Source organism: Amphibalanus amphitrite, unplaced genomic scaffold, assembly GCF_019059575.1.
Source record: "Amphibalanus amphitrite isolate SeventyFive unplaced genomic scaffold, NRLGWU_Aamphi_draft 001695F_arrow, whole genome shotgun sequence".
Taxonomy (NCBI): domain Eukaryota; kingdom Metazoa; phylum Arthropoda; class Thecostraca; order Balanomorpha; family Balanidae; genus Amphibalanus; species Amphibalanus amphitrite.
In genome coordinates, this window is record NW_024883188.1 from 65,787 (window position 1) to 79,481 (window position 13,695).

The 13,695-nt window shown below is 51.1% G+C and overlaps 1 protein-coding gene across 3 annotated transcripts in view; it reads left to right on the forward strand.

The window, feature by feature from the left end:
- LOC122374685 (protein Aster-B-like) overlaps positions 1 to 13,695 on the forward strand; it is a 52,639-nt gene that overhangs the window by 33,647 nt on the left and 5,297 nt on the right. For all 3 annotated transcript variants that reach the window (XM_043353579.1, XM_043353580.1, XM_043353581.1), the window contains 4 exons: positions 3,535 to 3,685; positions 12,535 to 12,678; positions 12,884 to 13,189; positions 13,481 to 13,672. In XM_043353579.1, the coding sequence (XP_043209514.1) occupies positions 3,535 to 3,685; positions 12,535 to 12,678; positions 12,884 to 13,189; positions 13,481 to 13,672 (793 nt within the window). The remainder of the gene's footprint in view (positions 1 to 3,534; positions 3,686 to 12,534; positions 12,679 to 12,883; positions 13,190 to 13,480; positions 13,673 to 13,695) is intronic.

Sequence of the window (13,695 nt, forward strand, 5' to 3'; positions counted from 1 at the left end):
ATTTTGTGTTTACACGTTCATATTTCAATTGTTTACCAACCGATTTACAAATTTCTTGCGCCATAAGATTGCCTGTACATTTCTTAGTCTTCCCACAAAATTTGACGCGAATCGAACGTAATCAGCGGTAGGGAGCGCGATGTAAAGACGGAACCGTTCCGTTCCGTCCCGGCACAGTCTACAATTCAGGCGGCGCGTAGCGGTCGGCGCCGGCTGCCGAGTCGCCGGGTCGCTGCGGCGACAGGATGTTCACTTTACACCGCTATTACTAGAACAATTGTGAACCGATTTTCTTATTGCTTGCACGATGAGATGCCCCATTCAATTCTTGACAGGTAGCCATAATTAATTTCGCATTAATCTTATGAGATATTGGCGAAAAACAGGAGGGGTGGGCGAAATTCGCTCTTCCCCCCTCCACTGCGCGTGCTAACATACGTTTGCATATGTGCAATTTTCTTCAAAACTTATGAATGGCCCACTCTAATTTTTTCACAGGTTATTAAGAATATGGTAGGCAATAAAATATATGAAAATGAGCCAAATCGAAGGTGACGTGTTTTTTGCTATTTCAATATTTGTGCTTAAGAACAGAGTTAAGCAAATTTCAAGGTCATATATTTAAGTAGGTGCAATTCTAAACAAATGCTTAAGAAATTACCTAAACAGTAAGGTTTATTTCATTCAAATCAAACAAGTACAACCAAAGTTATGGTCGTTCAAAAATATAAAGATGCAACATTTTGTAAAAATTTGATGCCCTATATTTAGAAGACCTGTGGTCAGAATGTGCAAAAAACATCAATGTAATGCCCGGGGCCACACAGGAACTCGCTCACCAATTTATAATGAAATCGCTGATGGTAAGGTGCAAAACAGCCGATTTTTGTTCGATTTGACGTGGAATGCCCCAGTTTTGTTTCCGTCTTTGTTCTGTGGCTGTCTCTCTGCCCAAGGGGTGGAGAAGCCACTCCATCAGCGAGTCGCACGGCGCCGGTTAAATATAGATGCGCTCCGGCAGTTTTGCGGGCTCCCCTGTTTCTCTCCTCGACCGACGTGCAGAGAATAGTGCAGACTCGGGACTCTGAAGCCTCTGAAGGGCCTGAGGAGGGTCCCGCTCTCAGCTTTCTGTCTGGGCTGCTGGTATCTATCGACAGGCCAGTCGTTTATACGATTCAGACAAGGATGTTGTTTTCGGCCTGGATCTCGAGGTCGTGTAGAGAACGACGCAGGCGGAGTATGTCTGCTGGACATGCTCCATGTCGTTCAGGTATTTCGGCTGTGTGACAGCTCTTTCGTAAACATCTTGTGTTTCGAGGTCGTTCGGGTTTGTAGGCTGGTCCAGGCGCTGGTCAAGGAAACTTGCGGAAACTTCTGGTTTTAGGAATGACGGCTTCCGATGCCACTTGACACTTCTTATGATGACAAAAGTATAATTACCGCTTACTTAGCGCTAATATTGTGTTGAACTCCACACAAGTCTACTTGATCTTTGTACTGTATACGATTTGTGCTAATATTTATAGTAAAGTGGCCTTTCTCATACATTCACAACATCGTTTTGCAAATCCCGCAGATCCCTCATCACCAGATAAACGAGCGCATTCCTCTGCAACCATATCGCCACAATCTGCGTTTGTGCCTGCATTTCTGCCGGCGCTGCAGTACGCTGCAACTTACGGCGTCGCTCTCTGACCGTTGACCGGTCCGGCCCTGAACACACAGCCACATTCCGCCTGAATACGCTACCGTCTGCGTTCTTGCGTCTCTGTGCGCCCGGCTCTGCTAGCCTGGTCTCTCCGGTCCACCGGCGCGGCGGTGTGTGACGCCACAGCCCGTCGCCGGCCCGCGGCGAGAGCTCTGAGATGAGGTTTGACGGCTCAGTCGGCCGCGCACCGCCGTCCGCCGGCGCGTGTGGGTGCGTTTATGTGCGTGATTTTGTGTGTGTTGGAGTGAGGCCGGTGAACAGGAAAGGCTGTGAGAATAGTGTGCCGGTGTTGAGTCCCCGAGCTGGATAATTAGTCGGTGCACTGGACAGCTGGATGAGACCGGTACGGACCGGACGTGCTTGTTAGGCTCGTTACAGGCGACTGTTTCAGAAATCGATGCTTGCGGATGGGGTTCATATGCAAATGCATGCAGCTAGGGTATTGCGTTTCATGCATACTCGAGTCTCGACCTAGCCTGCCTGATTTGGTTATAATATTCATTTAGGCAACATTTTCGTGGTATGCAGTCCCGATAGACGAATAACAAATTAACTCATAAATCCCATCACCTATGAATCCTGCCAATCCGTTTGATTAATCTTCCCGATCGATTCTGATCAGCATTTTCCGCTGCGTTCGGCGGCTGACAGCTCTGTCGGGGCACCCCTCTCCGGTCACTGGTCAGCAGTATCTGTTCCATGTTCGTGAGTCGTGAGGCGCTGTGGGCCGGCGTGGGCTGCCTGTCACTGTGATCTATACGTGGGCTGCACGAGTCACCACTCGGCGCAGGGCGGCGTCTGGGGCCGTCAGGTGGGCGTCTGGGCCGTCTACAATCAGCACCGTGACAGGGCGTGTGCTGTTTTCTCTCCGCCCGTCACTGGCGATCGACCGTGACCGTATCTGGGCGGCTGCTGCGGCGGGGCTGTGGCTGCAGCACCTCTGGGTCGAGCGTGATGTCTGAGATGGGCCTGTTGGGGTCTGAGAGAGGTTTGGTGGCGACTGGTATTGGCCGATTGTGGCGCTGTACAGCGCAGGACTGCGAATTGCCCACAAGCATCATGCATAGTGGAGTGTTGTGTCGGGAGGCCGACTAAGTGGATTGTTTCATGCTGCAATACCTGTGTGTGGGTTAGACGAGAACTCGAACAAATGGCTGCCTCGGCCACGGTGGCTAACTACAATGCTGCTGAACATGAGTTAATGCTGACTTCAGCTTGTATCGCCCTGCACAGTGCACACCCCGTCTGTGCTGTGCTGTACCGCTGGATCGTGTATCACGGCGTGTCCTTCGCCCCTGACGCTGTGACTGCGCACCTTGATGTTGTGACTGCGTGCCCTGACTTTGTAACTGCGGACTCTGACGCGTCGCGTCTGGCTTCAGTCTCGACTAATGCCGAGTCCCTTGTATGTCTACAGCTCTGAAAAATACCTATTCCTTCTTTTTGGAGCCAGTTGTTGGGTTGTTGCGTGATTGCGACGTGCCCTGACTTTGTGACTGCGCACCTTGACCCTGTGACTACGGACCCTGACTTTGTGACTGCGGGCTCTGACCCTATGACTGCGTGCCCTGACTTTGTGACTGCGGGCTCTGACCCTATGACTGCGTGCCCTGACTTTGTGACTGCGGGCTCTGACCCTATGACTGCGTGCCCTGACTTTGTGACTGCGGGCTCTGACTTGTGCCCTGTCTGTCTGTTCCTCGGGAGTTTTACCGTGGCGCCGGCCCGCTGGCAGCCGACTATCTCTCTGTCTGTTCCTCAGGAGTTTTACCACGGCGCCGGCCCGCTGGAGGCTGACTGACAGTGTCTGTCTGTCTGTTCCTCAGGAGTTTTACCACGGTGCCGGGCCCCTGGAGGCGGACTCGGCGGCCGGCAGTGACGTGCCCCCGGCGCCCACCACGCCCACCACGGCCGCCCCGCTGCGCTCGCCGCCCGGCCGCGATGACGACGAGTCCGACACCACCGAGGACGAACCAGGTAAGAGCTTATTGATTCTAGCATTACAATCTAACACTACCATTATACTACGGAAGACGAGCTAGGTATGCACGAATCTAGTAAACGCAAAATGATATCTTACTACCACCGAAGAAGACCCAACCTGAGCTGAACTCTAGGCAGGTTGACCTTTTTTTTACTGCTGACACCGCCTGAAGTAAATGATGCACCAACAGTTGACAACGCCCAAAATCAGTTTTCCAAGGCAGAAGTTTCCCAGGCCGCTGGGCTAGCCCAGCTGATTTTGGAGTAAATTCCTTGGGAAATCGTGCACTTAGCCCGCTGACATCCACAATCTGATGCGTTGTATCCGGGTTACGGGCACGACAATGATCTCCAGATAGCTCGAGAGATATGCTTGTAGCCCTTGCTGATCTCCGCTCTCGTGGAGGCTAATAATAAAGAAATGTGTTGCTGACTGCTCTGCTTAGGTAGTCTGATTGACACATCAGGTAAAACACTCCCCGTCGAGTGAACACTTGAACAGTCACGCTCCAAGCAGAGCCACTGGCCGTGAACGTGGCACTTTCACTGAACATGCTGCATTCTGCGTAATACGACCTTGCCCATGATTGGATCGGTCGTCTTCATATTAAAACACAAGGTCGTTGTTCCGCTACCAAAAAACTGCAAGGCCGCATCGAACCCTTCACCGCTGTGATACGTATCGTTAAATTTCTTCATTTGTATGGTATCGGGTTCACTGCTATGAGCTCAGCGTGCAACATTTTGTAAGGCCATAAAGCAATGCATTTTTGTTGCGTTTGGAAACCTTGGAACAAAGCACGCTTCTGTCAGACTTTATGTAACTGAATATGAAAGGATTTAATAACTAAATTGTATGTATCATGGCTCGGCCACTCCCAATTTCTCGTAGCTTTTACTCTGATTACACATCTCCCATGTTTTGTGTCGAGCAGTAATATAGAGCCCACGATAAAGGCAGTCTGTCTATCACACCGTCAGACAGGTGTTGGCGCGCTATCGGACTCGTCTGGGGCGTTTTCCCTCGTCACCTATCGACATTCGTTTGTAAGCGCTCCTCTATTGGACGCGGTGATACCTGAAAGATAAGCCGGGAGTCGGAACTGACCTCAATTCTCAAGAACGTGGCGTGTCATTTATGTCGGTACTGAGAATTTCTGGAGTGCTCGTTTGTCTCTCATTGGAGAGCTCTTGGCTCCATCTGAAGAGCCTTTTTAGTCCTCGACATTCTCTTATCACTGGTGACTAGCAGGGTCTTATAGATACAAGAGGAGCATAACCAGTGGCGTATACAGGGGGGGGGGCCATGGGGGCCATGGCCCCCCCTTTCCGCCCAGCCGCCCAAATGGCGCCCCAATTAGCGCCGACTAGGCTTATGCCGTTTTACAGAGAGAACATGAATTCAAAAGTGATGTGCAGGCAGGGGTCGAACTCAATATCTCTTTGGGGGTGCCTGGACACCTAAATGTTCTCCAGGGCACCCCCAAATACGACCTGAGCCCCCAAATGTTGAAGGGCGTCCCTCCGGATGCCAGAATATTCCGAACCCCCGGGGTCGATGGCGCCCCTGAAGAGCCGCTGGCACCCACCTGAACGGAACAGTCGCCCCATTAAAGCTTGATGGCGCCCCTCTAGAGCACCCGGCGCCCCTCTGAAGTTCACAGCTGCCCCAATCGACCCATCCAAGATCGATGGCGCGCCCTGAAACCACTGGCACCCCTCTAAAGCACCCGCATTCTTCTCAAGATCACAGTCGCCCTATCCAAGATCAATAGCGCCCTCAAGAGCCACAAGCGCTCCACCCCTCCCCCCCTTGAGACTGAAGTCGTCCCGCTTGAGACTTAAGTCGCCCCATTCAAGCCGAATGACGCCCCTCCAGAGCGTCCGGCGCGCTTCTGAAGATCGCGCCCATCTAAACGAAGGTTACAGCTGCCCCATCTTAAGATCGATGGCAACCCTCTGAAACCAATGGCGCCCTTCTAGACTACCCGGCACCCCTCTGAAAATCACATTCGCCCCATCCGAGACAACGCCCCTGGAGACTACAGTCGGCCCACCCAAGCTCAAGCCCCTCCATGGCCCCTCTCCAGTGCCCTGCTGAAGGCAACAGTGGCCCCATCCATGCCCAATGGCGCTCCTCAACGCCGTTCTTAAGATCACAGTCGACCCATCAATCCGAGGTCGCTGGCGCCCCTCAAGAGCCACTGGCGCCTACCTGAGCCGGGACTTCAGTCGGCCCATCCTCGATCAATGACGCCCTTCTGAAACCACTGATGCTCCTCTGAAAATCCCAGTCGGACCATCCGAGATCAATGGCGCCCCTCCAGAGCGTCCGACGCCCTACTGAAGGCAGCAGTGACCCCATCCAAGCATTGCACCCCTCTAGAGCACCCGGTGCCCTTCTGAAGATCACATTCGCCCTATCCGAGGTCGTTGACGCCCTCCAGTAGTCACTGACGCGAAACTGAATGGAGACTTCGGTCGCCCCGCCCCCTTCAAGATTGCTAGCCCCCCCCCCCCGAAACCACTGACGCTAGGCAATTATTGGACAATGGAACTTTCTCATCGACACCAAGGGCCCTTTTCAAGATGCAGCAACCAGGCAGCCCTACTTGGATCATTTTTAAGGTTAGGTCGAACTGGTCGAAGGTCAGGTCACCAGCGAGAGACAACCGAAAATCAAATTTCGCCGATGTTGAAATTTTTCGACAAAGTGGCGCATGTCAGGATTCAGACAGGGATTGAGCTTCAGCGCCGCAGCAAAGCGCATATTCGATAGCTCTTTTTATGCTCTCTCTTATTGATTATCTCAGATTTGACCTAAGGTAAACGTTTTAGCCTCAAAATATACTTTTCGCGGAGGACGTTTATCTGTAATACCTCTTGGCTCAGACCTGCACGAGATTAGTTTACCAGCATCGTGTTCCATTTTTCGAGACAGACGAGTCAAATGAACTAGAATTTGACATTAAAAGGGCATTTGAGAATTTGATCTAAGGTAAAGGTCATCACCTAACCGGGAAAGGTCATACTGCATACAAGTCGATCCATATTTTCGAGAAGGAAAATAATTATATAGGGTGTTTCATTGGTCTATCATATCTCTATCAAAAGTTATTGTCCAAAATCTACTGGAAACCTTTCATGACCTGAGATGACCTCAGTAACATAAAAGTGGTCACATCACGAGTGACATTTACCGATTAAATGTGTCATATTTACCTGAATCCCGATGTTTTAGATTGTTTTCGTTCAGAAGAAGAGCATTTCAATTGTCTCCCATTAATCTGCGCCGTGCTGGAAGGGGGGGGGGGGGGGGTGGTCCGCCCCTTAGGTTTTTTCGCGAATATCTAAAAAACGGCGTCGCGCAGCGCCGCTGTTTTTGGTACACCTGTTCATACCGGGTGATCATTTGGGAATGAGATAAAGTAAGTGGCACGTGCAGATGTGTATTCAATAGCACACCCAAGGCCCTAAAACATAAGCACACCAGACAAAAGACACGGCATTAGACTCGTCATCGTGGGACATTTTGTACTGCACACTATTATACACCTGCAAGCCACTGTTCATCTACAGCAGGTGCTCAAAGTGGCCACCCCCTTCTGAGCGGCACAGCTCAGCCCGACGGCGTGTGTGACGCGCCATCTTTCGCAGCTGCTCTTCGTCCATGTTGCGGGCGAAGTCTTCAACCAGTTCCTTTAGCTGTTCCAGCGTTTGGGGCTCGCTGCGCACGATCTGAGCCGTCACCAATGACCAGAAACAAAAGTCCAGACAAGACAGGTCGGGACTGTACGGCGGCCATCGGTGTTCATTGTTCCGGGAGATGACGCGGATGGCCAGGATGGACTCCTGTGAATTCTGGCTAACCCATGATGAGGAGTGGTTTGAGCGTGTACTCTGGAGTGACGAAAAGTGGTTTGTTCTGCATCCGTCTCCAAACATGAAGAACACCGTGTGCTGGTCGCCAGAGAATCCGAACAAGCTCGTGCCATGCAAGAAGGCCCAGGGGCAGAAGGTGATGGCGTGGGTGGGCGTGGTGGATGGGAAGTGCCTGCCAGTTCACTGGTTCACTGGCTCCGTCAACAGCGACGCCTACCTGGAGATGCTGCAGACGGTGGTGTGGCCTGCGGTGAGGGCTCGGGCGACGCGCCACCAGTACTGGTTCTAGCAGGACGGCGCGCCGCCGCACGTCACTGCTCCCGTGATGGACTTCCTCCACTCGAAGTTCGGCGGCCGCGTCATCTCCCGGAACAGTGAACACCGATGGCCGCCGTACAGTCCCGACCTGTCTTGTCTGGATTTTTGTTTCTGGTCATTGGTGACGGCTCAGATCGTGCGCAGCGAGCCCCAAACGCTGGAACAGCTGAAGGAACTGGTTGAGGACTTCGCCCGCAACATGGACGAAGAGCAGCTGCGAAAGATGGCGCGTCACACACGCCGTCGGGCTGAGCTGTGCCGCTCAGAAGGGGGTGGCCACTTAGAGCACCTGCTGTAGATGAACAGTGGCTTGCAGGTGTATAATAGTGTGCAGTACAAAATGTCCCACGATGACGAGTCTAATGACGTGTCTTTTGTCTGGTGTGCTATTGAATACACATCTGCACGTGCCACTTACTTTATCTCATTCCCAAATGATCACCCGGTACATCTTTTCTACACAGCTTGTGAAAATTTCAGATCAGGTTCGTTCAAGGTCAGGTGACCAGGGCACGTCAAGTGGCCTTACCTCAAAAAAGTTTAAAGGCCCGCTATAGCTACAACGACTGAACGATTACTTTTGAAGCTTTCAGAGATTGATAAGACTAATAATATGTATAAAATGCTCATCTCGGATTTTTTATTTCTGTGACCTAAGGTCAAGAAAATAAAAAAATTGACCTAAGGTCAATTTTGGAACCTCAAGTCAGTGGGAGAGAAGTGAAATGCGCCTCTTTTTGGACGAATGTCGTTCACAGCCCTCTAAAATATCGGTTCATAGGAAAACATAACACACCGAATCGTAAAAATGCACCTGTTAACCTTCTGTTTGCCCTTGAGGACTGAGGTCATCTCAGGTCAAAAACGGTCACCAGCAGTTTTTTGGCTATAACTTTTGATAGAGGCGTACTAGAGCGGTGAAAACACGTCAGATGTGGTCAGCTCGACGATACGGATCGACTGATATGCAGCATGGCCCATTCCGGTCAGGTCATGACCTTGACGTGCGGTCAAATTTTCAAAATGACCTTTCAAGGTCAACGTATACAGGGTGTCCACGTCAAAAGTGTACCCAGACTTTTCTCCATATTTTATCTTAAAAACATCACACTCACGAACAATTGCCCTCGTTTGAGAGCCAAGGCAATGGCAAAACATTTGCTATGCTTTTCAACTGTGCTCGGCACTCTGCTGACCAGCGCGTGCCGTCTAGAGCAACTGCTCTATATGAGCCCCTTTGCGTCGGGCCACCGCCGGCAGACGGACCGTCTGGAGGTGGGTGATCGCCTGGTCAACCATGTGGGAAGGAAGGCGATGGATCTCGTCGATGATGAAGTCTTTCAGCTCCTGGGTCGACCCTGGATTGCCAGCGTATGCACAAGTCCTTGAGAAAGCCCCACAAGAAGAAATCTAGAGGGCTGAGGTCGGGCGAGTGTGGAGCCCATTCCACCGCGCTTTTCAAGCTGATGTGGCGGTCAGGAAAGTGCTCCTCCAGGAATTCCAGCGACCGTTTGGCGGTGTGAGGCGGCGCCCCAACCATTCTTCATGGCGACGGATCCCGCGTCTCCGCTTCAGCTCTCGCCAGAATGGTTCCAGTGCCTCCGAGGCGTAACGTTCTAGCGTTACGGTGTTGTGTTTGTCTCTCCCCTGTCGTCTTCTAAAAAGAAGGGGCCGATAATGCCCCATCCATGCCTCATTGCCACCCAAACCGATACTTTCTTGCTGTGCAGAGGCATGGTCTGAACTTTTTCTAGGCAATGGGATCCCCAGTGCACGGGGCATTGTGGGATTTCACATGCCACGGTCCGTCTGCCGGCGGTGGCCCGACGCAAAGCGGCTCATATAGAGCAGTTGCTCTAGACGGCACGCGTTGGTCATCAGAGTGCCGAACACAGTTGAAAAGCATAGCAATTGTTTTGCCATTGCCTTGGCTCTCAAACGAGAGCAATTGTTTGTGAGTGCGATGTTTTTAAGATAAAATACGGAGAAAAGTCTGGGTACACTTTTGACGTGGACACCCGGTAGTTCATTCGACGCGTCTCGACGAGCGGAACACGTTCCGCGGCGCTGTAGCTCTATTGGATCCCGAGTTAGCCGTTGGCAGTTTCCAAAATTGTAAAATGGACTAAATTTTACTCGCCTCCGACTGCAGTCGCTGCTAGTATGAGTTATGACAATCAGTTGGGATCTCATGGTGGATCTTATGGTCTGAAATGTTCAAGTTTTTCCTGGATTCCAATTTCGGCAATAAGTCGCAGCGTGAATCCTTCATACTACGTGCGGTCTTAGGGGAAGTTGGGGCAATGCCGGAGTTGGGGCAAAGCCGAAATTCGAGATATTTCGAAAACCATAAGACATGGATGCCACCTGTCAGTGATGCTCTGAAGCTTAAGTGACTACAATTATCGCATGTTTGTTACGAGTCGTCATTCGGAATACTTCGGCTGTGAGGGCGCCAAGAGCGTTTTCAAGGTACGCGTTCCTTGTACTACATGCGCCTTTGAAGCTGCATTTCTTACTCATTATGCTACCGTTTGTCTGGCCAATTCGGTCAAGTAATCTTCAGCATGTCTTTGCATAAGTGTGCTGCCTATTTGAAATTTATGCGGCACGTTGAAAAGTTGTGGGCCTGCAAATGAAAGTATGGCTGGCTGGGGTAATGCCGAAAATGTGCAATTACGCACGTTAAAGCACGCTACGTGGACTTTACTGCTGTAGAATAGCAACGAGAATTTTTAGTCACACAAATTACACTTTCAACCGACACAACGGCCTGTTACCTATAAGGAATTATTTACCTGGCATTTTCTTATTATATCACACAATTATAACTTCCAGTGTGCACCAAGCGTCCTCAAGCTCTTAAAACGCGTGTCAGCTTTGATAAATTCTGGATAAAGTTTGAGATAAAGTGGCAAAACATCAATGTCGTCATTCCCCGTAGATCATTTCTCCCATTTTCGGCTTTCCCCGCAGTCCGGGGCAACGCCGAAAAAGTCACTTCTTTGATATTTTTAGTTTGTGCGCTCAACGGTATGCGAATTCATCAAATGCGCCTGGTATGTTTGAAAGGCAAAAGACTGGCCTCTCGAATGACGCCAACAAGAATAGCTTATGTTGTCTACCTTGCGTGCTACGGGCGTCAGAAAAAAAGTATTCGGCGTTCCCCCAACTTCCCCTATATTCTAAGCACGGCCACTCCGGTCGACCACAGGCTGCAGCCCACAGGTCACTTTGGATCAGTGAGTGAACCTGTATAATTTTTTGCAAAGAATAAAAAGTATGCTCATCGATCAATGTATGTTTTACCGTTTCGAATTCGCATGGATGCGTTTTTTTTCGAATAAAATGTCCGTAGCCTGAACTCGTTTCCTATATCGTGCTAAATATTCATCAAGATCAAGGTTTTTTGATAAAACAACACCGGGCTGCAAATTGCATCAGCGAAACCTAGTTTTTATACTCGTATTTTGCAGCACCTAGTAAATCATGCATGAACATGACGTTACATTTTAGACTGACGCCCCTGTCGCGAGCTGACAATGGCGCCCCTCTGAAGGGAAAAAGTCGCCCCCTCGAGCACCATGGCCCCCCTTTCGCTGATTTCTGGCTACGCCACTGAGCATAACTATGCTCAAGCATGCAGGTTTTTCGGATGATCCTTTTGCGTTTATTGTGCTTACTTTGGATTGAGTATATGATTCCGTCAGTTGCAATACCGTTTCAGCGCAAAATTTCCACTCTTTCTCAAGCCGGATCTCTTATCGGCTTGTATAGCTGATCATTTTATTCATTTCCCTTCAGCTAGCTTCGTAATATTGAACATCTTTCTTTGGTCTCAAACAGCTGGGGTTTCGGTTCCTATCCCCGCGGTCTCAGCTATGTTATCTAACTATGCCCGACCTTGCCGGTAGCGATTCTGTCCCACTTCCCGGCTACTTTGCCAGTCGCGGTTCCATCTCCTGAACAGATCCGTATCACATTCCAGACTCCGATACACGCTAATTACGTCATGGTGACGTCACATTGGAGTGGTGTAACTCGGTGGCGTAATATCCTACCGGCTAGTCTGTTCAGCGGCTGAGGAATTCGTTGAATCACTTACGGTTTGTCCCACCTCACCACTGCGGTACCCCTATGCCTCAGCTGGCTCTGTCGCACTTCAGCCGATTATGCTCGTAGCCTGTGGGTCTGCCGTATCACCTCCGATCAGTTGTAGGCGGCCACGACACCCCACATCCCAACCTCGACCTCTTCAGTGGCACCCTGACGCGCAGACCGTGACTCGCGAGGTGCCGTATCATGCTCCATGGGTGTGGTCGTGTCAGTCGTAGGTCAGCGTGCGGTTTTAATCACGAGTGCGCGTGCCTGAAATGTGACTTTTGTGATATTTCTTACCGTGCCTATTCCTTATCAATGTAATTACTTAATGGTGGCCTTGTCGAGCACATATCACACAATCTGAGCTCTGATTAACTAAAAACTCAGCGCCTCGGGCCCTAGGGACCACCTTTACTGCAGTGTATTGCTGACCCCATACACCCTAACCTTACACAGATAGATCCTCGCCCCCTCCCAGCCATAATTGCCGCCTAGCCCAACCCATCGCCGCTGCGTCTGACACCCCCTCTCCCTCCTGACAGCGGCGTTCGGCTGTGACGGCAGCCAGCACGTGGGCCGGCACGTCACCTCTCTGGAGCTGCCGCTGCATGTGGACCAGGTGTTCACACTGCTCTTCACACACTCTGACTTCTCCGAGGCCTTCCAGCGCGAGAGGAAATACTACGGTTAGTGAGCGATAACGGTGTGGGGTTATAGAGTTGAAACACGTGTGTTGTGCGCTCCAAGTTATTGTGATCCAAAGATATTGGTTGGATGTTGGTGAGTCCAAATATATTAATGCAAAGACATTGTGTCTGTTGGTCGGGTGGTCCTTTGGTCTGCTTGTCCACGACCGCTCGTCTCTAACTCACCGACTGCCTTCCTCCACAGACGTGCAGTCGAGTGAGTGGCAGGACGGTGAGGAGGCCGGCACCAAGGTGCGCAGCGTGCGCTTCCAGCTGGACGTGAACCACCCGCTGGGGAAGACCACCACCGTCACCGAGGAGCAGACCATGCTGCCCTCCAGTCAGGCCGGCTACATGTACGCCGTCGACGCCGAGGTCAACAACTCCGGGGTGCCGATGGCAGATGTGTTCTACCTCATCAAACACTACTGCCTGGTGAAACTGTCCAGCAGAAAGACCAGGCTCAACATCTGGTGTATGGTCAAATTCAGAAAATCGACACTCTTCAAAGGTGGGTTGTGTGCTTGCGATGGGGACTACAGTGTCTCGAGGGAGATAATTAAACTGTGTATCATTTGTTTCGTCATTGAGGTGCGACTGCAAGGCCACTGATAGCTGGATGGTTATCAGACAAATTCGAGGAATTTCCTGTTAGTGGCTGAGTAGTTAACAGTATACGTCAAGCGCTATCGGAGACCGTTCCATGTCCTAGTTTTATTATCTTTCATAGGAATCGATGTAGCAAATATGCCGAGATGACCCTCGTGATACGGGCTTTTAAAACTTGCTCAAACCCACTCAGGTTTCATCGAGAAGACTTCCAACGACGGCATGGACGAGCACCACAGCCTGTTGAACCAGATGCTGCTCGATACGACCGGAGAGATCAGCAAGCACCGGCGCGCCAAGCGGCGGCGGGCGGGCAGCAAGGCGGGCGCCGGGGCCGACCTGCTCAGCGAGGCGTCCGTGACACTGAGCCCGCGCGGCGCCAAAGGTCGGTGGAGAATGGGGAAATGG